Source organism: Onychomys torridus, chromosome 16 (assembly GCF_903995425.1).
Source record: "Onychomys torridus chromosome 16, mOncTor1.1, whole genome shotgun sequence".
Taxonomy (NCBI): domain Eukaryota; kingdom Metazoa; phylum Chordata; class Mammalia; order Rodentia; family Cricetidae; genus Onychomys; species Onychomys torridus.
In genome coordinates, this window is record NC_050458.1 from 21,677,347 (window position 1) to 21,703,430 (window position 26,084).

General features: G+C 39.3%; 2 protein-coding genes across 3 annotated transcripts in view; one reads left to right on the forward strand and one right to left on the reverse strand.

Annotated features, from left to right (window-relative positions):
* Positions 1 to 1,034: 1,034 nt before the first annotated feature.
* Mrpl13 (mitochondrial ribosomal protein L13) lies at positions 1,035 to 25,055 on the reverse strand. 2 transcript variants are annotated; one of them, XM_036208183.1, is made up of 8 exons: positions 24,848 to 24,923; positions 22,821 to 22,939; positions 21,463 to 21,586; positions 15,167 to 15,260; positions 10,737 to 10,797; positions 7,886 to 7,972; positions 6,782 to 6,903; positions 1,035 to 1,274 (listed from the first exon to the last, which is right to left on the reverse strand). In XM_036208183.1, exons 3-8 carry the CDS (start codon positions 21,563 to 21,565, stop codon positions 1,253 to 1,255), a joined length of 489 nt encoding a protein of 162 aa, XP_036064076.1. In that variant the 5' UTR covers positions 21,566 to 21,586; positions 22,821 to 22,939; positions 24,848 to 24,923; the 3' UTR covers positions 1,035 to 1,252. The 2 variants fall into 2 exon arrangements, with proteins under 2 accessions (XP_036064076.1, XP_036064075.1); XM_036208182.1 differs by lacking the exon at positions 22,821 to 22,939 and having other exon boundaries at positions 24,848 to 25,055.
* LOC118596980 (MDM2 binding protein) overlaps positions 24,996 to 26,084 on the forward strand; it is a 71,692-nt gene continuing 70,603 nt past the window's right edge. The window contains exon 1 of the mRNA XM_036208184.1: positions 24,996 to 25,330. Within this exon, the coding sequence (XP_036064077.1) occupies positions 25,213 to 25,330 (118 nt within the window). The 5' untranslated portion in view covers positions 24,996 to 25,212. The remainder of the gene's footprint in view (positions 25,331 to 26,084) is intronic.

Consider the following 26,084-nt stretch of genomic DNA (forward strand, 5'->3'; position numbering starts at 1 on the left):
CCAATACTCATGTTCAACTACACCAGCAATTGAGTACACCAGGTAACTGAAACCCAACCCTTTTGACATTTCTTCTAACTTTTACTCATACATTTCTTAAATCGTTAGTATTTAATTTTTTAAAAATTGTCTGAGACTTTCAGTGTTTGCCATGGTGTATTTCCCTAAATGAATGAAATAATGCTGAACCTGGTTTCAAGGAAACTACAAATGAGATGTTACGTCCTCTCACTAATCAATACTCACGACTGCTCGCTACTTAGCCTGAGACTTCCGGTATGTGTTCTCATAAACGTTATGGCACATGCAGTATGTGGCTGAGAATGTTATCAAGGGTGTCTTCCTCACTGGCTTCAACAACTGTCCTGGAGGCTGCATTCCTGCCCACTCAGCCTCATCTTTACCAGAGCCTAGTAACCAGCCTTCCTAGCACCATGGGACACAAAACAACACTGGCTTCCACATGTACAAAATGATGCTTGGCCAACAGGGGAACTGCACACAGCTGTTCCCCAAATAAGAACCACAGCTATCTTGAAGATTCTGTAAGACTGATTGACCTAACAGGGTACCAACAAACCAAAATAATGACTGCACCTGTGCATGGCTTGCTGAGCCAATGAGCATATTGGAGTTACTTCACGGAAGCATGAGTGAGTCACCAAATAGTCCAAATGCAGCCCCGGGGGATATTTCATGAAAGGCATCTCAGAGGAGTCTCATCCTGAGTTGACCTTCACTGACCATATCCTCTAGCATTTCCTAAGACCATATGGAACAGGACTGGCTATGCAGGACCCAGAAACAGATGACACTAACATATCTTCGTTAGAGTGAACACACCGAGCCAGATGATGAGTTTTGTGGAATGGGAGACAGATCCATCAGGGAAGGAGAGGAGCAAGGAGGATGGGCCTTGTTCACGGGTATAAGAACAGTAATCTGTTTGGTGAGAAAACACACAGAGATGGGGATGTCTGCTACTTCACAGCATGAGGTACAGGGGCTATGTTTTCAGGAAGTGGCAAACTGAATGGATAACCAAGTGAGCGGTTTATTAACATTTACAGCATTTAAACCAGGCTCCACAGATAATTCTGTAAAGTAGTATGTTCTAGTGCAGTGTCTTGCTGAGGCCTGCCTCGAGTGTCCCACAGTGAGCTCAAGTGCTGTTTTCTCTCTGTTCCGGGTCATGGGGATGGCTCAGTTAGCATCCAGTCTCTTGCTGCTGTTTTTGACTGTTTCCACTTTCCTATAGTCGATAATCTTCAGGCCTGAAAGATAAAAAACAACAACAACAACAAAAAAAAACAGTGTGTACTTCTTCATGAGCCATTATTTCATTTTCTCCTGGCTGAAGAAGATTACTTTTCCCCTTTAAAATGGAAGTGATTGTTTACTGAGAAATCCCTAAGGACAGTACTTCTAAAACACATTCAAAGCAAAGTATCACAAAACAAAGTACTTTAGGAAGTAAAACACAGTCTCTCTGTGCCTAAATATTTATGTGCTTAGTAACTTAGAAAGTTCAGTTTCTCAGGCTGGTGGGTTGCTCAGTGGGTAGAGGTGCTAGTGTGCAGGCCTGGCGACCTAAGATTGATCCCTGGAACCCACACCAGGGCAAGAGAAAATGGACTCCTACATGTTGTCCTGATCTCGGGATGCATGTTTAATGTGTTTTCAAAAAGCAAGAAAACAACAACAAAACCCCCCTAAAATCACAAGTTTTTTTCTTACTTAAAATAGATTTCCTTTTATGCTAACAAGTGCTGCTGATCTGTTCATATCCAGAAGAGCTGCTAGGAAGGCCTCATGTGAGCAAATGGCACCACTGCAAATCCCCAGGTCTACAGTTTACACAGTGATGGGCTGGTTGAAACATGATGGGAAAGTTGCAAAGCACCCTCTTCCCTAAGCTCGGCTAATAGCTCCTGACTGTGAGGAACAGCAAATTAAGTCTTGTGGAAACGCCACATGACCAGGCTAGCTAGCACAGTTATAGAAAACTCTGAAGCTGTCACCCCAGATCCCTGCGCCTTATAGGATTAGAGAACGTAAAATCTTTCTTCACTATCTTCAAGTTTTATAAGGACACGGGTAACATTCTTGTCTTAATATTAAACTAAACTGACAATGTGCACATTATTGGAGGAATGGCTCTCATGTCAGAGGGCACACACTGAACTTAAGGCTTTGTTCCCTTCAGTAGCTGCAGCCCAAATAGGGTGCTCCTTTGGGTGTTTCCTGGTGCCACTGTTGCCAGCAGCTGGAGCCCCACTTTGCTTTTATAGCATCATGTGGATTACTCATTAAACACACTGAACCTGATCCTGCTCAGTGGGAAGACAATTCCAAGACCACTCCTGGTCGTCCTTACACTCCTGTCTCCATCCCCTCCACCCCTCTCAGCAGGCACATTTCCAATAGCATACTCGGTAGCATGTGTTACATGGAGAATGTGGGATTTCGCTGTAAATTTTCAAGCACCCCTGACTGTTGTAGGATATTTGTACCCTGTGTGCAGATGTGTCACTGTGATTGGTTTAATAAGCAGCAGAATGGCCAATGGCTAGGCAGGAGGAGGTATAGGTGGAACTTCTGGGGACAGAGAAAGAACTATAGGAAGGAGAAAGGGTGGAGTTGCCAGCCAGAGAGGGAGAGGAAAGAGGAGGGGCAAGATGAAAGAAAGGTAAAAAGCCATGAGGTAAAACACAGATTAATATAAATGGGTCAATTTAAGTTATAAGAACTAATGGGACAAGTCTAAGCTAAGGCCCTAGCTTTCTTAATTAATAATAAATCTCCATGCCATTATTTGGGAGCCGGCTGGTGGGTCACAGAAAGACTTATTACAAAAGGCACTCAAACTTTCCACTCAGTTTCTCTATAAAGGTGAATTTTTGTTAATATAAAGCATTATTAACAAGTGAGGGATTAAAATGCACGGCAGTTCAAGATAAATGCAGTCTTTCCAAATAAAAGCTCTCCTACAGAACTATGTAAAGCTCAAAACTAAAGAAGTCTAAAATGATCCAATTTTTATTTTTAGCCTACACAATAAAAAAATTTCCATTTCAACAAGAGCACCACAGAGGATATAATCATTGTAATATGCTGGCAAAACTGCAACAATTATGGAAATAATTATTGGTAGTATTAAAATAATTGTCCACTTGAAAGCTACAATTTCAGGCCACTGAAGTATAAAGAAAGAATAGTCCTGTTATTTTTTAATTTCTTCTCATAAATAAGGAGAAATTCTAAGTGCATACCCCGCAATCATACTTGTACAATCAGGAACACACCTACTTTGTATTATCTAGAGCATAAAATATATACTTTACAGCATTTTCCTCAAAAAAATTCTGTATTCTTTATGTTTAAAAGACACCAACATGAAAAGTTTACCCACTCCTGAAAGAAGTGAGTGAACAGCCAGTATTACCAAAATGGAAAAATGGCTTTACTTTTGAAAAAGTTATGATTTTTGTTATCAATAGATTTCATCTTTTATCTCCTACCATTATTTAAAAAAAAAATGACCAATCAACAACTAAGAGAAAATGCATTAGCATATACTGAGAGCAGGTCTAAAAAAACACAACCTCTGTAAGTACTAAAACAATTTAAATCAGTGGTTCTCAACCTTCCTGATGCTGTGACCCTTTAATATAGTCCCTCGTGCTCTGGTGACCCCAACCATAAAATGATTTCTGTTGCTACTTCATAACTGTAGTTTTGCTACTGTTATGTTATTAACAGTAATATAAATATCTGTGTTTCCTGATGGTCTTTGATGACCCCTGAGAAAGGGTCATTTGACCCCCGTAGGGGCTGCGACTCACAGACTGAGAATCACTGATTTAAGTGAAATCTGAACAATGATAGTTTTTAATTAAGATGAAATCAAACTTATTAATCATCTGCTGGTTTAATGTTTAGGTTGACAATTATTACTGTTGTTCAAAAGCTTTAGCCTCCAAGAGGAAAGTTTGTAAATTCCTATTATTACCAAACGCCAACAAAAATCCCCATATAAGTTTTATTATCAGGGACACAAAAAACCAAAGGAGGCGGCTTCCTTGTGTATTCACTCCTGGTGTGGTCCAGGACACCTGCTTCAGTCACGTCTCTGCGGATTCACCATCGGACAGATCCTGAATCACTTCTAACCACTACATTCCAAAGTAAGACTACAGTCTTGGTTCAGCTGTTTTTGGTGGAATGAAAGTTTAAGTTAAGTTCTTCCTCCAAAAGGAGAGATTTTTATCACATAAAGGTGAACATTCAAAAATAAGAAATTCTACTTTCAGTGCATTGTATTGAATGGTACTTGAGGTACTTCAATTTTACTTCTAAATGGTACAGAATTTATAAAGTGCCAACCATCAATGGTAAAGGCCAGCAAGGCGGTCACTCATGGTTACTAAAACTTACGCTTATTAAAATGACATCAGATTCAAGTCTATTCCTGTCGCAGTAATGACAGTACAGGGTTCAGTCCTGCAGCTGGCCAGAGCTGGCTGTCTATGAAGCTGTTCCTGGTCACATGAGTCTCATGGACTAAAAACTACCTGAACCTGATGGCAGCTCTAATATGCAGAGAAAACGACATTTTGAATGTTTATGTTAAATGATTAATATACCTATACATGGTAAAGTTTCAGTAAGTGTATATCCATTTACTATCTTGGCAATAGAAGTTACCATATGTTGTAAAACTACTTAGGAGAAAAGACCACAACTTTAATGAACCCTAAAGAAAAAAGCCCGACATCTAATGGATATTCCTGCTACAGGGGACTATGGAGTGAAAGGGCAGGAAAATCCATCTCCACAGCAGTAACTCAAAACTAAACCAAGCAGCTCCAAGTTCCACTGAGAATCTCCTTAAAAATCATCACAGAAAAGCCCTTTCTAAGTCTATTTATTTAGTGGAGACACTCAAGTTACAATAAGCAGTGTGACTAGGATTGTTTGATATAGCAATATTAAATAGACATAGTTTTCAATGTTAGTATATTACCACACTGCTTGAGTTAAACTCTTTAGAATATAATAGAACTTCAAGTTCATAAAATGTTTGGTGACATATTTGTTTAATTGCACCCGTGGTAGATCTGGTAAAAAATGCTATCACAATTCTTCTGGTCAGAAATATAAACTTACTTCTGATAGTGATTCTGTGAGACTAACAGGTATGGAAGACCTCTATTTCTGGGACGTTGTTACAGAAGGCAACTTGATAGGACATATTATTGACTTTTTAGAATGTAATTGATCAAAACTGAGTATCTGGGATTCTCTCTACGTATATACTTTTATATAACAATGCTGCATTAGCAAGTGTGCCGGTACTGTGTAAACTCAGATGAGGAAATAAGCTTACTTAGGGTACAGACCTAGGTCATAGAGAGGCAAAATCCCAACTGAAGTGTGGAAGCTGTGCAGATTAATTTTGAGGGAAGGATTCATTCATTTTCAGAAGCACTCACCGAGCCCTGAGAACACATGCCAAGGACTATCCCCATGAGCTGGGTTTCTCAGATGCACAGACTGCTCAGTCCTTGCGTTCACAGGCAGCAGTAGTAGCCGGCATGTTTATAGTCTGGCACACCACAGATGCACAAGGCGATGGAGGTACTCCAGTGCTACAGTTGGGAGGGTGATCTAGGAGCTTCTGCTCAATCCCTCGTCCACCACTTACAATTACGAGATTTCAGTGACTAGTCCACGTTTTGTTTTGCCTCTATTTTCCAATTTATAAAAATGGGGACCAAACTATACTAATTTATTAGTTGCTCAGAGGATGAGTAGCTGTAATAACATGTAAAGTACTTTCTTTCTTGCTATTTTTACTGTTATTAGTATAGAGAGACAAATAAAAAAAGATATAAATTAAATTATTTTAGGTAGTGATAAATGTCTGTAAAAACTGAAAAATTTGTTTCATTTTTTTCTAAACAGTTTTTTAGAACTTCACTTATAAAAGCTAATGAAGAAAATTATGTATGTTAATTAATTCTCTTGGTAAGAATCTACTGAGTGCTCATGTAGCATGCTGGGCACTATGCTCAGCACTAAACAAGATAAGATCGCAGTTTTCTTATGAAATCAAGTGAGCAAAACAGGACACTAAAGAGACCAGCACACACACATCTCAACTGCACTAGGATAAATACAGCAGTGAAAAGAAAAGCCCATGATGATTGCCTAAAAAGGGGAGCCTGAGCCAGTTAAGGACTATGGAGGCACTGCCTGAGAAAGTGAGGTGACATGCTTCATCTGGATTTCCAAGTCAAGAAGCCTGGAGACAACGAGATAGAAGATAGCCTGTCATTAGGACATAAGGTACAGGAAATTTTATGGAAGAGAGGAAAACGTTTTATTTATTTTTTTCTTCTAGGATCAAAATTACAATTCCAGAGTCAATGGACTATTAATTAGGTGACATTCTTATTTTCACGAAACAATGGGAAATCGAGACTCACTGCTTTTGGGTTAATGACAGTGAATTTACCATTAAAAGAGATAGTGACTCCAAATAATGTCACCTCAAGTGAAGGATCCAACCACACCCTTACACTTACTTAGCATGGTCACAAGGCTTAAAGACCTTTGGGTCCAACATCTCCATTGGAATTTATTTGTAGTTCTTAGCTGCCGAGTTTCAAAGGGGATGAGAAACTGTTTATTCCCACCACCTTTAAGGATCTTATTATTTTTCAAAGTTCAGCTTGAAAAACAGGTAGCAGAAAAACACAAGGAAAGGTGCACTTACGGAGCCCACACTCTCGGGAAAGCCTCTATTTCCTCCTGGGTGTACTCATCCAGCCGTTTAGGCACTTTCCGTGGCTGAGGAAGCTCTTCCACTAAGTTCTTGAGAATATCTTCTGGAATATCCTACATTAAACATATTTGAGACTTAAAATTCTTAAAATTCCTATTAGTAAACAATAAACAGTATTAGAAACTATCAAAAGGAATCAGAAAACATTATAATTTTTCAAACACTTTGTATAAATCCCTAAAAAGTACAATGGGCCAGTGATGAACATTGTAATTGGTCCTTCCCTTCTTCCCCGCCACCTCTTTGCTCCTTGCGACAAGGTTTTACCCAGGTTGGCCATAAAACACTCTAATAGCCCAGGCTGGCTTTGAATGTGTGATCACCCTACCTCAGCCTCCCAAGTGCTGGATACAGGTGTGTGCCACCCTGGAAACTTAATTTTGAAAAAGTAGTAATTAATCTATTCCTTGTCTGCTATCAGGAGGAGCTGTCTCGGTTCACGCTCACATTTCCGCCCAACTGAGTGATGTGTCAGGTTGCTGTATCCAGTACTACTGCCTTCTAAACTTGAATTTTCCTTCTCAGAACTTAGTTTGGTTATGCAGATAGTGACCTAGCCTGTACAAATCATAATTATAATTTCAAACATTCTTGTTAAGTCATGGGCAACAATTAGCAATCTGAGTAGTTAATCTCTGATCCATAGAAAGTTTACTACTTATCACATAAAATGAAACAAAATTACTTTTTCACAGTTGATGAAACTATCATTGAGGACCACCATTTCACAGGGCACTCATAATAGTCCCCATTAAAAAGAAAGCAGTGACTGATGTGCAAACAGAACTTGATCTTTTTGATTTTGATTTTAATAATACATCACTTAATGGTTTAATGAAGGAATAATTACCAATGTGCATGTGTGTGTGTGTGTGTTCGTATGTGTAAGCACTATGTTCACTTTAAAATACAGTAACTATTTTGGAAGTTGAGATACAATTATTGAAAATAAACCTATGGCAATTGTTTGAAAGCGGGAAACAAGGCTTCCCTGAGCACTGAGGAAGAGCACTGTTCTCAGCATTGCTGACTTACCTCGTCTGGAAAAAGATGCAACCTTTGCATCATGGTTCTTCTGTGCAGGTTTTTGGGCAGCATGCCATAAGTAGCTAATTTCACAATCTGAAAACCAGATACACCGAGGACTTAGCAGAAGATGAGACTCAGATGGATCGAAAGCAAACACGATTAAATGGTGGTAAAAAGGAACGGCCGAGAGTCCACGTGGACACAGTAAAGACACAGATGGAAGCGCGTACACAGGAACACCAGAAAGAAGCTTTATTACTGTCTACACTGCTGTTTTCTGGAGGTGCTTCTTGCTTATTGTTTACTGAGAAAAAGAGCAAATGGAAGGGACTAGACCTAACCCTTGTATGTGCTAATTTTCAACATGAGTCATTTTCTAAGTTTACAGAAGAACCAGAGGGACCTGAGTCCTGACTCCTGCAGGAGGGAGAACAGTGAGATTTAAATTCATCAACTAATCTGAGTAGTTACATTGACAGTAAGACGCAGGTTGGCAGCCATTCTAATGTAATGTTCTATCACAGTAAGACCTGGCAACCATTTAGAAGTTGCGCACATTATCTTCTGGGTGCGTTGTCTATCTGTTGGGTATGTTAACGTTCACCAACAATTACTGGTTGTTTAGTAGTGAACGTGTTACATTTTAACAATGATTTATGATGCTGTGAAGCAAGTGTTATAATCAGCCTCACCTAGCAGAAGAGACAACTGACTGTGGATGAAGACTGACCTAATTCCATCTTCCTATCAAATGGCTGTACTGGCATTCAAATGAAGTGCATGACTCCCAGGAACAGAAACACAGTACATGCAATCACCCCAAAGTACACTTCTCTCCATAACCTATCAGGATGACACACGTCTGGGGGCACTGCACACACATATGCAGATAAAACACTCCTACACAGACAAATAATTAATAATTAAAATGTTAACAAATTAAGCTCTTTCAATGAGTTAATAATGCAAATAGGTTTAAATAAAATATTTTCTAAGCCTTCACCATACATTTTGTATTATGCTTCAATTTTTGTTCACCAAAACTGTAATTAGAACAAAGTAGAAAGACGTGTATAAAACTGCCATAATTAAACCCATTTGTTCCATGGTAACTTGAAAAGTAAAAAATGTTAAAAACTTTTTATAAACCTTATCAAGTGTCACTATTAAAAAGTTGAATTATATTGCCTCCTAGTGTACAGTTAACATACCCCAAATGAAACAGAACTAACTTTTGAAACTTTTAAAATACTTATAATTAAAACTATAATTTGTTGTGACAGTTAAGTTGGAGAGCATCATGTAACCAACCTTACAGTTTTTCTATACAGGCCTACATAACAAGTGGGACATAATATAGTGACCTGTGATAGTGTAAAAACACACCAGCTAGGAAACAGAACACTAACTTCTTCCTAAGAAGTGATGTCAGAGCATGTATGATACAGATGATAACATGCAGAACTCCTAAATGGTTGCCAGCTCTTACTATAATAGAATATCCCTCTCCTACATTTCATCATGAAAACTCAAGGTAGTATAAACAAATGGTAGCATCACGTCAATTTATCCAACCTCCCCCTAACTTTTTTAGGAAAACACGGAGTATTTTCAGAGTAATACCTTGTTCACTTAGACACGTATTTAAGAAAAAAACTAGTAGCCACCAAAGGGGAAAGGACTGGTTCTTCTGAGTACAGTTCAAAGGTCATGTTTATGGGCAGCCAAAAGGAAACCTAAGTTGTAAAACAGCAAAAGGAGACAGTAGTGGGCCAAACACATGGATCAGAACTTTGTTGAGTATGTCATTCGAATAATAATAAACAATAATAATGTTATTATTAACCAATAATACTTATTATTAAACGTCATTCATAACAGTGCTTATTTCACCTTTTAATAGTGATACATATTTATTTAATTAATAATAGTGTTTATTAATTGTTTATTAGAATATCTTGTAGGGTTAGGGATACAGTGGTAGAATGGTGGCCTAGCAAGCTAGACTCTGGGTTTAATTTCTAACAAACACAACTTTTTGATATTTTCTTAGCCCTCCCAATTCGATATTCTTGTTACTTATCCTGATACCATTTGACTTCTGTTGTTGTTTGTTGGGGTGTGTTTTCTTTTTTTCTTATTTGCTTACTACAATCTATTGTTTCCCTGCCTTCCTTCTGGGATCTGTTTCCTCCTCCGTGAAATACTGGAAGGATAGTGGATGTTAGGAGGAGTTAGAAAGTTTAAACTATAGAAAATTATATCCCAGGTAAATGCAAATCAAAAGGTGACTGCTACAGCTAGATTCAAATTAGGAGAACACTAGAGCTCAAGGGAAGAAGCTTTACTGGAGATAAAGAAGGCCAAACACACTGATGTCCATCTATTTACTCTTTAAGATTGTAATCTCAAACTTAAATCCATCTAACACTAAATCTTTAATACATACATATGCTCCCCAACTGACAGAGCTATATACAAATAAATAAACCTATAACTTAGATTTTAGTAACTAACAAATAAACCTTCAATCAGAAAATAAATCAGGCAAATTAACTGGAAAGATTACAATATACTAAGCAAACACATTATATCCCTTTGTTTTTGCCCCAAAGGTATTTGCAGCGAGCTTATCATACTCTAGACAAGGACAGAGGTGCCAAAAATAAAAAAGTATCTGAATTCTTTGAGTTGATGTAACTAATGACAGTAATTAGGAAACAGAACGGAATGATAATGAATATGGCATTAATAAAACTTTGTGCAATACGATGAAGCAGGTATTGCCCTGAATGGGAATGGCAAAGACGGTCTGAATCAGTGTTGTCCAGATGACCAATACAAACTATAAGCTTACCGCCACTGGGTCCTTCAGGTGCAGCTGTGCAGCTGTTACTTGTCTAAATCCACCTGGGTAGCTGTTAAAAGAAGAAATACGTTTTTAAGCTGATCATTCTTTTATAATAACAAAATGATTCTAACAAATTATATTTTTCTTCTGGAAATTGTTTATTAAAATTTATATATATTTGCAAGTTGTCCTTTGACCTCCCCTCCACATAAGCATGTATATGTACATGCACACACATGCTGTGGATAATGTTTTACACTGGTTTAATAAAGCGCTGATTGGCCAGTAGCCAGGCAGGAAGTATAGGCGGCTGAGCAGACTAAAGGAATGCTGGGAAGAGAAAGGGAAGAGTCGGGAGTCGTCAGCCAGACATAGAGGAAGCAAGATGATAAGGCAGAACTGAGAAAAGGTACCAAGTCACGTGGCTAAACACAGATAAGAATTATAGGTTAATTTAAGTGTAAGAGCTAGTGAGTAATAATCCTGAGCTAATGGCTGAGCAGTTATAATTAATATTAAGCCTCTGAGTGATTATTTTATAGGCAGCTGCAGGACTGCATGGCCCAGTGAGACTGGAGAAACCTTCTGGCTACACACATGTACTCACAGGTACGCATGTGCGTGCGCACACACATTAAAAATAAATATGTAAGCTATGCTGTTAAAGTATTATTCGCTTAAGTGGCTATCACTATTTCACAGGTAGTTAACTCAGAAAACTTTCTTAGCATAATTATTTTCATATGAATTTTGTTATTTACTCATTCATTCTCTTACCTTTTCATTCTATCTAGAGTACCACTTATTTATTTAAAAAAAGAAATAGCAATGAGCCAGAATAATTTATGTTCCCTACCAAGTTAGACTAACTGCACAATGTAGGTCTGAGAACCTGGGAATGTGGTGGCAGAAGTTCACTCTCTCTCTTCTTAAACTGAGACAAGGTCTCACAGCTCAGGTTGGCCTCCACCTCCTCAGAGAGTTGAGGATGATGCTTAACCAGGGTTACAGGTGATTACCAACCATTTGGCCATTTCATTATACAGGTAACAATCCTGCTCTAACAGACAGTGAAGGATCACTAGGAATTATGTGTTGGTTCCAGGTAATAAATTAACTATTGCACAGTGCTCAGATTGGACTTAAATCGACAAAATGGAATCAGCACACTATCCAGGCCCAGACCTAGAAACCAGATTCTGTCAGTGCCTCTCAGGTAATGGTGAAACACTGGTTGTATGTTTGTATGGGAGGTAGTCTAATAAAAACTGTTATTTACCCCATCTAATTTTACAAAATTCTGAGTGAAAGGAGAAAATCACCTTGGGAAAGTGTAAGAAACTGACAACAACACATAGCTATGAGGGCTTACTATTCTAAATAATAATAAAAAAAAAACTTAAATGATTTTTACAAAACAAAACAAACCAAAAAAACCCACAAACAAACAAAAAACCCAGAAGGGAAAAAGTGGACAGCTAGTGTTTCTAAGAGAAAAATTGAGGATTATCCAAATTTAAGTTACTTTCAAGAAATTCTGAAAAGAATTCTAAGATAATTGAGTAAACCACTTAGGACTTCAACTTAAAACAAACATATTAAATGTTTACTGAGAAAGATGGGTCATTTTCAAGCTGCTATAACTTATTTGTTGCATGGAATTTCAGTTTTAGAAGAAGAAACACCCGTCTAGACGTCTATTCTTATAGTCTCTCCCTTCATGGAAAACTACTTTGTAATGTCTATGCTAAAGATTACCTTTCTATTTTCAACACTGGGCTGGCAAATTCTAAACCATAATACCACTTATGCTATATTTCAGGATTTTGGACTTTCTCCTGAAGGACCTGGAAAGCTAATATAAATCCCAAGCAGGAGACAACTTGAGTAATGTGATAGTCAATTGACTCTCACAAGTGAAAAGCAACTACATTTCTTCCTTTACTGAAATGCCCTGGAGGGAATAAGGGAAAATTGATTGATATGACAGTCATGAGTTTCTCATAAATTAAACGATGCACACTTTCTAAGTGCCTGTTTCGCTGCGCATGAGGGATGTACAGGTAAATAAGACCGGGTCCTGTGTTAAGGAGAGTGATGACATGGTTTTTGGTCAGTCATGTCAAAATATTTCAATGAATTTAAACAAGGTCATTCAACACTAAAAAAAATAAGAAGTCAATGTTCATAAATGATTTGTTGAGAAGAGACTTTCTGAGACAAGAAGTCAGAAGGATTCCATGGAAAAGCCAGACTAAATTATAAAAAAATTAACTAACAGTAAAGAATACCATAAAGTTCCTAAGAAACAAACAAACAAAAATTAACAATAGACTAATATTCCAATAGACTAAAAGCACATAAACAGTGGTTTAAAAAAAAAAAAAAAAAAGCTGGGGGTGCAGCACACTCCTATCCGCTCTGCACTTGGAGACAGAGACAGGAGGATCGGAGTTCAAGACCAGATTCAGCCACATAACAAGCTCAAGACAGGCCTGGGCTTCATCAAAGTTTGTTTCAAAGAACCCCAAACAAATAAATTATGCCCCCCAAATACCCGAAGGTGATACGAAAGAGCAGAAACCTCACTATTAAGCAAGTGAAAATAATCAGTTATCCATAAACATTGCAGAGCCTTATTAGTGTTCAGTTCTTTTTAATGTTAGATTGTGGCTGCAGTCATCAAAAAACAGGTAAACTTCTACTCTACAATAGTAGAATGACTCTGGAAATGAAAAGACCTATTCATTCCTTTCAGCTCGAAATTCATTTCCTTTCCAGAGGTTCTTTTTAAGTGCACTTACATACTCTATAATGTTAATGGGTAAAAACACTATCCAACTGTATAAAAACCTAGATGCTTTCATTTTAAACATAGAAGAATAATGCCTGGTAAATCACACAGTACACTGCTATCCAATGCTATAAAATCATTTTTATGAAAAGGTTCTCAGAATTTCATACCAGATTAAAAAAAGATACAAACTTACATACACACTAAAATGCAGAGTCATGGATCAGAAGTGAATTTTAATTCCTTTTTTTCAAAACTCTATTTTCTAAAAGTCACATGTATTAAAAATCTACAACTAAAAAGTACAATTTTGAACACAAAACTGTGATGCAGTACTGAAGAGCACAAGAAAGTGGTGATATTTTGTCTGTAACTTAACAAATAAAGCTTGCCTGAAGATCAGAGTGTGGAACTAAGCCACTAGCTAGCCACTGAGGCCAGGCAGTGGTGGCACACACCTTTAATCCCAGCACTTGGGAGGCAGAGGCAGATTGATCTCTGTGAGTTCAAGGCCACTGTGTAGCACAAGATTGATCTAGTCTAAAAGAGAAACAGAACCAGGCAGTGGTGGCACACACCTTGGATTCTAGCCCTTAGGATCTCATGCCTTTAATCCTAGCACTCGGGAGGTGGAGACAGGAAGTGGTATGGCTGGACGAAGAGAGGAAAATAAGGTGGGAGGAGACAGGAGCTCAGCTCTCTTTTCTGCTGAGGATTCCTACAAGTAAGAACCAGTGGCTGGCTGCTCTGCTTGGATCTTCAGCCTTCACCGATATCTGACTCTGGGTTTTTACTATAAGACCAATTAGGATTCATGCTACAGGACCGTTTTGTCACTGCACCACATGGCTGCTCACAGCTGTGTCACTGCCGTTCCAGAGGCCCTCTTCTGGCCTCCTTGTGCACTGGACCCGAGTGCTCTGATACATGCATGCAGGCAAAGCATTCATACACATAAATTTAAAAAAAGAGTGGAAGATCAACATTAATAACTTGGATGACAGTACAAAGGTACGTTGAAGGAAATTTTGCTCTTCACCTGAAACTATAGGTTAATTCAATATAGATGGCAAAACCAGGATCTGAAAATAATATGGTGGAGATAAAATCTAAAATAGAACAAAGCTAACCTCTTGCTATTGGATTAACACAACTAAAACATGCGTAAAGGAAGAGACATAATTTAACAAGGACATGGTTTTTGGCTGACAGTAATGTTCTGAGCCACAATATTGACATGGCCTTGAAGAAAATCTATTTTACAGCAAAAGTTGACCTAGTTGGGAAGATGGAGGACAGAGTCCCACTGTCCTTGGGAACCCTCAGTACATCCAGTAAGCACATTTCCCCAAGAGAGATGGTGACAGACAAGATGGGAGCCAGAGAAGAGTGGTCATCCCTTACTGTTCGTGTGAGATTCCCGGGTCCGGACGGTGCTGCAAACGGTGAGGGAATTACAGGAAGGAGAAAGACTGACCTGCAAGGGTGGTGGTCTGTTTTTGGTCAACAAGCTAGACATGCAGTATCAGTAAAATCAGCATGATTTACATGCCAATTTAAAAAAACTACCCTTTCCTTTAAAAAAAAGGGTAACGGTATTATTATTACTGAATTCTTTTCCTTAGCAATGATATTTTCTTACCCAGTATGTGAGGAGTACACTTTTTGCTCCCATTTGTTTCCAGAAAATGCAATATGTCTTGTGTTTATTATGACAACATGATCTCCACAGTCACCTGGATTTCAAAAGAAACAAGGTAGAAAGACTTTGTACTAAAACATCAAACATCAAAGCCTTAAGAACAATGGCTTGATTATTTAGTTACCAGAGTGCAAACAACACATTCAAAAATAACAGTCACAGTGCAAGATCACAATCCTTGAACACATTGGTTTCATTTGATATGCCACGAAGATCTCAACACTGGAGGAAAGGTAACATAAAAATTTAAAAGATGGCAATAATGACAACACATTCTTTAGAGGCAAACTATTATTCTGTTTACTCCTCCCACTGATAACTCTCCTGCTAAAACTTACATTTAAACATTTCTATTACATTTACATTTAAGTAGATGATACAAGTTTTCCTTTACAAATAGCAAAGAAAATGAAAACAGTATGTACATGAAAGTACCAAGTGTATTTTACCAATAGGCAAATTAGAAACAAATGTGAGACATTACGATTGATTAGTCCCCTTTTCAATTTTAGACAACAATAGAACACTATGACTTTATGCATTAACTACTGCCACGAGGCGTTTTCCAACCACATTTAACTAGTTAAATCTAAATGGCACTCTCAGCAAAGACTGCAAACAGACCGGACAGGACAGATGACCTGAAAACCACAATACATGTACTGTGTTAATGTCCTCATGAAAAAGACCTTTATGTTTGTGTCCATCTAAAAACGAACTGAAGTGTCAACATGTAAGTTTCCACATGAACCACTGTTCATAAAGTCATCAGCTAATCTGAAACATTAAATCACTGTTCTACTACTTAGAAAAAGAACAACTTCAAAAGATTCTGGAACCATATTTTAAAACGTCACTAAAAATATTACGTATAAATTAGTATACTACTAGAAACTCCAAGTCGCATGAGAAGGTTATATGCAAAGAAGGAATTTGAGCACAGAACGGACAGGTTCGTACTTTAGCATCGAGGGGAAGGCAGGGGCAGAGAGAGCAGTGGTTGGCCCTGCCAGTGTAAAGGGGGAGAGGCTACAGGGAGAAACCGATGGCCTGCTGCTGCCGGGCTGGAAGGGAACGCCAGACAGTATCTGCCTGATGAAATGACACAAGCTCCTATGAGTGACAGACGCTGGCCAGGGACACTTGCACAGGGAACGAGGAGGTCAACTGAGGAGGGTGTGACAATGTTCCAGAAGCCTCGGCATGCTGAATGACCCCAGCGTCACACAGCTCACAGCTACAGCAGCTGAGACCTTTCAAGCTTAGGCGATTTGCTGATGCTCACACATAGCTACCAGGTCAGGCTCAGCTGTGATACCTACTGAAGAAAAAAAACACATCCTTTAAAAAGGCTTTAAATATGTACAAAATATCTAACGTCACTTAAAAATTGTACAAAAATCATCAAAAAGGCTCTTTTGAGGGACCTTAGTTAAAACACCACAAATAAGATGAAAACAAGGTCTGTTACATGTAGGGTACAGATTATTTTTCCACAGTAAGTTATATCAAATCTCTTTATCTTTAAAACACCTTGCTACTACTTCAAAATAAAGCTGACCCGCAACTAAATATTGGTGTTGAAGTGAACTGCAGGTGAATACAAAAGTAACCACTGGTGGAAAAGACTGACGTCCTGGTTACTACAGTATGATCGGTTTTGACTCAATTTGTTAATGAAACACACACATGTTCGTCTAAAATTTTACAGTTGTTTCGTTGTGTATGCCATGAAGCACAGGCGGAGGTCAGAGAACAACTCTCCGGAGCTGGTTCCTCCTTCCACCTTTGTGTGGGTCACAGGGATTGAACAGAGGGTGCCAGGCGTGTACGGCAAACATTCGCTGTCACCAAGCCACTCATGGCCCAATCTTAAACTTTTAACTAAAAATGTACAGTTTTGGTCCACGTACTGACGGGAAATAAATCAGAATTCCTGTATCATTTTTTTTTAGACTCTGTCATTTTATGTTTCTACCAAGAGATGAATAGTACAATTTCTCCATTTTTTTCACTCACTATCACTATTTTTTTTTTTTTTTACAGCTCACTGTGGTTTTAATTTGCATCTCTCCTACCGGCTTGTATTAATTAGACTTGCATGTACCTGCCCTCTGGTCATGTACGCTGTTCGTTTTCTAATTAGACTGTGACTTTCTAGTGTTGTTTCTGTTCTTTGTGCAGTCTAGGTGAAAGTCCTTTGTTAACTGGATGGTTTGCAAATATCTCTTCTAGTCTGCGCTTGTTTTTCTTCCTCCTCACGAGCCCTACTTCAGCATGTTGTTTTTTGAAGCCTAACCTAAGAGTCTTCGGATCCTTCGATGATGACAAGAGACTAAGGCCCAAATATCTGTAAGGTTTGGTGTAAAATATACTCAAAAATTGCTCTTCAAAGTAAGTAATAAATACTAAAAGTTGGCACTGGTCTTCTGCTTACTTCCAACCTTCCAAGGTCAAATATGGAAAGATTCACGTGAACATGACTTCTGGCATCCGAGCCTGTACAGAGCGATAGGTCATTGTGTGACCATAAACACTGGCTGACTATCAAGACTGTGATAACACGCTGGTGAGTCATGTCATCTGCTCCTTGACTTACATCTTCCACAAAAATCAAATCTCAGAGTTACAGTAGTAATGTAGCACGTCTAAGACCAAGGTGCAATCTCCAGTAAAACACACACACACACACACACACACACACACACACACACACACACATACACAGAGAGAGAGAGAGAGAGAGAGAGAGAGAGAGAGAGAGACAGACAGACAGACAGACAGACTGGCAGACGGAGGAGGGGGAGAAGGAGGAAAAATAAAACAAAATAATTTCTTAGGGGCAAGCCTGTTTGCTTGTTTCTCCTAACATCTTGCAAGGCCCACCACCAAACCAAGCAGTTCAAATATTATGTTATAGTCTGATAACCTTAATGGTCAACTTTACAGCCATCCCAAAAGGTATCACCATTTTCCAAAAAAATGTATACAGTGATTATGAATACCTAACACCCGTTAACTGCTTGTTAAACTACTAAATGTTAGAAATAAACTCTTAAAGACAATGCATTTACCAACCACTGATGATTTAGATTTGATTATAGTGACATCTTGTGGCCATGAGAAGCTTTGCTGATGTAGTTAACACATTAAACAGTGAGGCAAACACGAAATTTAACCTTTAAAAAGTTTCCAACTTCATAGAGAAGCTATTCTGTTCTTAAGAAAGGAGGGCCTCCAGGCAGTCATTCTGCTGTCCCAGCAGAATGTATACTTGTAGCATCTAAAGAACATATAAGAAACAATGACTCCCTCTTAAACAAAGAACTACTGAGGAGGCTGGTCCCTGCTGTCCTTGGGGACAGAAATTAGTGACTATGACTTATTTTACTTTACCTCCAATTTCTTATCACTGCTGTTTCTACAAAGGCAGTCTCAGTGGAATTGTTTACTGTTTATTGATTCTATCCCTAAGGAACAAATACATGGACAGGAAATGCTGTTAAGTGCTAAAAACCACACATAAGACAAGAAGGAATCTCCTATGTGAGGAAGCAGGAGCCCAAGGGTCAGCCCCAATTATACTATGACATAGCTGAAGGACAATGAGAATGTCACTACATTCTTCCTTCAGTTTTTCATCTACCTCTGGGGCAGGTAAAACATCTCAAGTCATGAGAAATTAAACAAATTTGCAATTCTGTGAAGATGCATGGTTTTGGTTTGCCAAATATTTTTTTTTTTTTAAAGAAAAACAGCCATTTATTTTTAGCAAAAGTACAAATGCTGCTCACTATTTCTTTCAAAATTCAGTTGATCTCATTGTTCATGACTTCATATTTGTAAATTTCCTTAGCTGTTATAACTTGAGTTGCCTGATTCACACATTGCCAGCTTTGGCTATAGAAAACAATGTTCTATTTCTTCTCTCTAATGCAAATAGTACTGTTCTGAAGGTCTGTTTAGTGTTGTAGTTTTTGTACTTATATTTTTTTGTTAAGTGCCTTCACTCTTAAAGTACCCCTCAACTCTGGTACTGGAATACTGTGTTATATTCCTGAGCATAGGAGGGCTGCGATATATGCTCTGAGAGATAATGTGTACTAGATAAACTTAGTTCACAACTGAGTTATAATGTTGTGGATCAAGAGCTCAGTGTTAAAGTATATATAATAAAGATCTTTACAGAAATCCACACAAACAAGGTTAGATATTGAGTGGATAATAGAAATGCTGTAACACACATTTCCCCTTAAAATTCTGTGCAATAGTTAGTAATTCAGTTGTCATGGTGACTACAGACCAAACTCAGGGAAGAAAAGAGGTGACTGTGTTTATGAAGCATCTGTTTGAAATGTCATGCACAAGCTACTTCTGATGAGTATTTGGTAGGAGCCACATACTACATGAGGTGCTTGGGCATGGCAAAATCCTTAGATTCACATTCTACACACAGATTTCAGAGTACAGGTTATTCTAATACTCTACTGAAAGTTTACTCTAGAAGGTAGACCAATAGGCTTAACACATAAGAAAAATTATAAAGCCTTGCTCTTGGCTAAATCATTTGAAATAACTTCTTTCTTGCTCCAGCTTCATGGATCTCAAAATCTAGCTGCTCAAATGCCAAGGCCCTATATGAAAGGTTTTTTTCTTTCTTTCCATTTTCTTAACTAGTATTTATAAATGCAAACATTCATACAACAAATAACTTTTTACATTCCACTATTATGAATTCTTTGTTTTGTAAATTAAGTCTAGTGAAGAAAGGCAGACAGCAAGTATGTTCATGTCAAGTGAAACATAAATGTTATTTTAAAAAATGGCAAAGTAGGGCTCAAAGGGTGAATAGGCGACTGGACAGAGGGTCCAAGAAAGGCCTTGTTTAGGACAGAAATGACTGGCCAGAAAAACAAAAGGTAGAAAGGAGTGAACCACGCAGAATTGGGGAAGAACATGCAGGCAGAGAAGAGTGTGAAGGGAGCCAAGCAAACATGTGCTTGCTAGACCAGTTAAGGAGATAGCAGCAGGCCTTAGAGGATTGCTCAGAGGACAGATGGGAACAATGGCAGAGGTTCAGGGGCCACGTTAGTAAGTCCTGTAGGGGACAGGCACGACTCTGCCTTTGATTCTGTAGTTTTGGAAAAGAGAACTCAGCCTAGTCTGTGCAGGAACTATGAATGAGCAAGAAAGTATAGAGAACAACAGTTCAAACAGAACAGAGGCAGAGAATGAAAAGCTGCCAGATTTCAGGAATGTTGCTTGCTAATTTTTAAATGAGGTATACTTACGCAGGTTGTGGGGACTCAAAAAAGAGTCATAGAACTTAGAAGTAGAGAAGGCTTCAAACCAGAACATGCAAGAAGACACAGATACTATTAATTAAGATGAGGAAAACTGAGAAGGACAGGCTGGTTTGGGTAGGGAAAATCCAGGAGTAAAATGTCTCTAATTGGGCTGCTTTACTGCAGATGACTACTGGGTATCCAAGAGGACATGCTGAGCAGAAACTGGACATGAGTGTAGCATACAGGTCAAAAGCAGTGACAGGTATTTGGAAGGATTTGCACACATAGTTCTTAGAGTTCTGAGATGGAAATTAGTCACTCAATGAATGAGAAGAGGTCTACAGGCTGGGCTGTAGGGTACGCCCACTTTTTAGTGAGAGGAAAATTAGGTTGTGACAGGAAAATGCCTCAGTAAACAAAGTCAATCTAACATGCCTACAAGCCTAACTCTTATAGAATGAAAACAGTCTTATTATTTTAGAAATAGCATACAGAAAGCAAATCTTTAATTCAAGAGTGAAAGGCAACTTACCATACTCAGCTAGCTCTGTCTTTCTAGGGAAGGAATATTAGAAAATAGGCAGGACTGGTGTTAAAAACTCTCTACTCAAAGGCACATCACATGAGAAGAGACATGTGCAAGGGAAACCCAATTTACAGGCAAATCAAGATACTATTACAATGGAAGTAAGGCCTACTGGCGATTTTCTGTTTGGTAACAACATAACATAAAGCTGTCCTGGAAGAAATGGTCCTTCTGGGATTTTTTCTTTTATCAGTAAGTCAAATTCAGTTAGCATCCAATGAGGACTTCCAGAAGGACAGAATGCACAATTCTCATAGATGCACAAAAAGAAGCCCTTAGATACAGTCCAATCAAAGTTCACATGGTTCCTCTTCTAGAGTGTAAACTATGGATGCTAATGACGGGTGTAAGACAATACTTACTCAGCTGATGGTACACTGGTTTATGTAATCCTTGAAGTTTTTTTGAGGCTATAGCTGCAAGTTTGCCAGGGGGCTGCATTTTGCCATCTAAGAGATACCACATTCGAGCAAAAGTGGCCCATTGCTTAAAAAGAAAAAGATGAAGAAAATTTTAGTTAGAATGGAAATAATTAAATACATCATTACATGCCATCACATGTTGCTACAGCCATATCTGATGGAAATGGCAGAAGTCATAAACCCATAAGGATCCAGCAAAGCTGAGGCACATGATGGCCACTGTGGCAACTTTGGTTTCATCTCCACCTGTTGCATACTGGGAAGACTTTTAATATCTGCACAATTTAGGGATACTGGATTGATGGAAAATTTCTTATGAATCATTTATGCCTTCTCCCAGAAATGCTGCTTTTAAGCTTCCCCAGGACAGTCCTGGCCATACTATCTCCCAGCTCCTCTGCTTCTAGGGAGACATCCTTATCTACTTGAAAGTCTTCCTTATGCCTTGGAGGTTATGACACACATAAAGAAACTAGAGGTCTCTTTATGAGGCTATAAGGCATTCTTGAAACATCTGTCCCTGTACTTACCCAGGAACAAGATATTCAAAACAAAGTAATCTCAAAAAGGTCAATAAGAATCAGTGGGCTAGAGGAATTAGTCACACAGTTCAGATAACAAACCACTTCCCACTATACATTCAGGCAATTATGTGGCACATACAGTAACAAAGTTAGATTAACTGAAGTTACCCTGCCCTATATAGATTCTTATACGGATGGGCAAAGAATGGAGGGGAAAGATGATAAAAGAATGAGATGTCAGGACCTCCCTTTCTTATCAAAATTAGCACACAGAGAGCCACTCTGGTGTCAAATGACCAAGGAATAACAGAATGTCAGAATCAGACACATAGACAAGCTCTATAAAAGTATAAAAAATAAACATTGTATAATGCCAGAATTTAAATATTAACTGCAGCAGCTTTGGCCTGAGGATTTTTCTTGGGCACTCTGACCATTAAGAGTTAATAATACACTGCTTGGGACATGGCAAAATGCTCAGGATTGCTTCAAGATTTTGTTTTGGTTTTGTGTCCTTGAAGCAACCACAGCTACCAGCCTGAGACAGGCTGTCATTTGCCTCTAGATTCTTAAAAATTGGGTTGTAGGGTTAAGAAGTGAAAATGATAACTGCTTATTAATGATGTCAAAACTTGAATTTTGATTGGAAATAACTCTATTCTGTCATAGTTTATCAATAATGAATAAAAGATGAGCAAGAGAAAGTGAAACACATGTCCAAAAACAAAAATGATATGATCTGTGTTTTGGAACATCATGAATATATATATATACCTGCTTACTGAATTCTAAGCACTCCGGTTGCTAGTCAGTCAGGCTGCAAGATTCTCCCGTTCACCATGGCCTAGCTCACTTCCCTCACCAACTCCTTACATCTTCTGCTGGGACCTGTCCTGCAGGGGATGGCTCCCATCAGAGTAGAACAAGCCACACAAAGATATGCTTCCTCTCTGTCCATCCCTTTTAAAACGAAACTAAGAAGTGTCCTGTGTCTGATTCCTCCGTTGCTGCTCTTGCATTCACCCATCGCCAGACCCTGCCCTTATCCAGAGCTGGACTCAGGCAATATGTATTCTACAACTAAGCCAACGATTACTTTGAAAAACAGACTATGGCTAAAATTTGTGTGTGTGTGCATTCTGTCTCCATTGCATTTCTCATTAGTGTACTGAGATAATTAGTGAATTATACAGAAAGTTGGGTGACTAATTGGCAACTGCAGATAATTCAACCTCAGTTCTAGGAGGGTAAAATACAACTGCACAATCAGAAAAGTATAACTGAACTTCAACATTTCTGTGTGTGTGTGTGAGACACTGGGGCTCGAGGCAAGCATTCCACCACTGAGATACATCACTAGTCTCCTTTTAATACTTTTGAGTCAGAGTTTCAGTAAGCTACTCAGTTTGGCCTTGAACTCACTCTGTACCCCCCCAAAGGCTTAAAGTTACAACCCTACCGCTTCATCCTCCAGAATATCTGGTATTACAGGCTTATCTTCAACAGACATCTTCAGGTCTTCAATATCTCCAAACTAAGAAAATTATCTCTATTCCAGAGATATCTTGACTAGATGCTTTCATTTGGCACACACAGAGAGATTATATGCTAGAAAAATACAGTTCAGCTTGTGGTTTCATATTAGTTATCCTGAACTTTGAACTAGCCCATGCATACGCAAAGACAAGTTTCCCCCATCCCATGCAGACTGATACCTAAAACAGTTTGATAAACAATACAAATGCTGGCACAATGTCAACCTGTTGCCAAAGTTTGAAAATGTTTACTTTCACATCCTGTATTTACCTATTCATGTAGGTAACAACTACACTTAAAGGAGCTGATTTTCAAGTGGCATTAGGCTACAAGTCATCTTGGATTAACATATAGAAAACTTGTTCTCTCTTTTCTACCTAAAATCTGCTTCAGTTTCAATGTTCCCTATGACACAGCCTTCGGTTTGCCCAAACCAGAATTCTTCAATGTAATTCTTGTTTCTTCTTTCACTCAGTCTACCCTTTAACACATACTGTGGACTTTTCAGCACTCCAGTGTTTTAGCCTGACTTGTGCATGAGTATCTTGCGTGGTATACTAGAATAGCAATTCAAACTGATTTTCCCCCTTTGTCTTTCACAGATCCCCATCTGTGAACAGCCTATCTTCCACCTGGCAGCCTGGGTGCTAGGTCCTTTTAATGCCTAAAACTTCTAGGTTAAAACCCTCCAGCAGGTCCCCATTCTTGTCTTCTTTTGAAACAGTCTCAGGTAGCGGAGGCTGACCTCAAGATCGCTATGTAGCTGAGAAGATTGGCCTTGAACTTCTGATCTTCCTTCCTCCACCTCCCAAGTGCTAGAATAACATGCGTGCGCCATAACGTCAGGTTTATGTAGTGCTGGGGATGATACCCAGGGCTTTCTGCATGCTAGACACGTACAGAACTAAATCAGCTACAGCTCCACCCTTTCCCCTTCCCCGCCAGTCTCCATTATACTAAATAAACATCTTTCAGTGGTTTTCATGGCTCCATGTCATTCAACTTAGTTTTCTAGGACTCTCTGCAGGGAAGAGAAGACAAGAAATGGGCAGGCTGAAGAGAGAAAGGAGTACCCAGACAAAGATATCAAAGCAAGTGGTGGCCTGAGCGCAACCCTCTGGTATGTGACTCCCTAAGGCGCTTCTTGGCCACGAGTGTCAGCTTCCCTGAAGGCTCGGCTTCTGTACTAAATCCCCGTGAACCACCGCTCTCCATTTTCGCCAGCGTCCGGAGCACACCACCACGTCAGACGTGCACGAGCTCACCTGGGGCGCCCTGGAGAAGCTGGACATGCTTTCCCACTTACAGCGTCCTCTGGTTTCCACTCGCCCAGCCGGGGCACCAGCATCACCAGTCCGGCCGGAAACACCGACAACTGAGCACGAAGGTTCCTACTTCCGGCGAGCACTCTTCTGCTTCTCCCCCACGCTCCGGTCCCGGATCTCCAAGAGCCGTTTTCGTTATGACATGGAGCAAAGAGTGTGGCTACTGAGAGAATAATTTCCAAAAACAATGGGCGGGAAAACTGACCTAGGATATTATTCCCGGCCAACCTAAGCGGCAGGAAACCGGAAGTGCGCGTTGCGCGCGGCTCTTTTGAGACCTAAAACTGAGGCTGAGCGCGAAGAAAATGGATCGGTACTTGCTGCTCGTCACCTGGAGGGAAGGAAAGTGTCGATCGGTGGCTGGTAGGGAGAGCCAACCCGGGACTGAGGCGGCGTCCCTGGAGAGCACCGAGAAACAGCCTCGTAAGCGCTGGGCTGAGAAGAGGCGGGAAAGACCGGCGCGGGGAGGCGAAGGGATTTGAGTTTATGTTGAGGTCCCAGGGGGAGGAGCATAGGTCAACTGGTCCCAGGAAGATGCAGCTCTCAGAAGAATTTTTAATAAGAACCGAACAGTATTATCTTAATGGAAAATATATAAACTTGTGGGTATTGGATCCCAGTGCGCCAAGAGCTTGGCACATTGAATGTTTAGCTGGTTGGTTGAATCCTCTGGTGGCATAGTAATCGAATTTCTGCTTTCTGGAAAGGTAAGCCTTTAGAAAGTACATATGCCTCTGTGTACCACCTTGAAGAAAATACAGAAAGAAACGATAGATTCTGCAGATCTCGGGCTACATTCTATGGAGGAGACACGTCACACTTTTTTTTTTAAAGAAGTGACAAATTTTAAGCGATTTTAGCTGCTTTTGATTGTATTTGCTCTTTGATGTTTCTGTCTAGTCTCTTTATTGCGTTTTCCGTGTTTTGATCAAGCAGACATTTTGAGGAAGAAATGTATATGGTTCTTTTGGAAGGAAGTTTTGGTTTCTTGTTGCCGACTAGCATGTACGAATCAGGAGCCTTGACTATTTTTTTCTGCTTGCTCAAATTTATCAGCGCTTAAGTAGAATCTTGATCCCCAGGTATTCTGGGCTTCAGATTCTCTAGTAGTGAAATTGATACAGGCCTAGATTATGTTAACTCTTGAGCTCTCTGAGTTAGGTGACCGAGTTAGGCC

Coding starts and splice junctions, on each gene's coding strand:
- Mrpl13 (XM_036208182.1), bottom strand. CDS start 24,874: ATGTCCAGCTTCTCCAGGGCGCCCCAG. Junction 10,798..15,166: donor GTGTACTCCTCACATACTGG/GTAAGAAAATAT, acceptor TTCTTTTAACAG/CTACCCAGGTGGATTTAGAC. Junction 6,904..7,885: donor TGCATCTTTTTCCAGACGAG/GTAAGTCAGCAA, acceptor TGTTTAATGTAG/GATATTCCAGAAGATATTCT.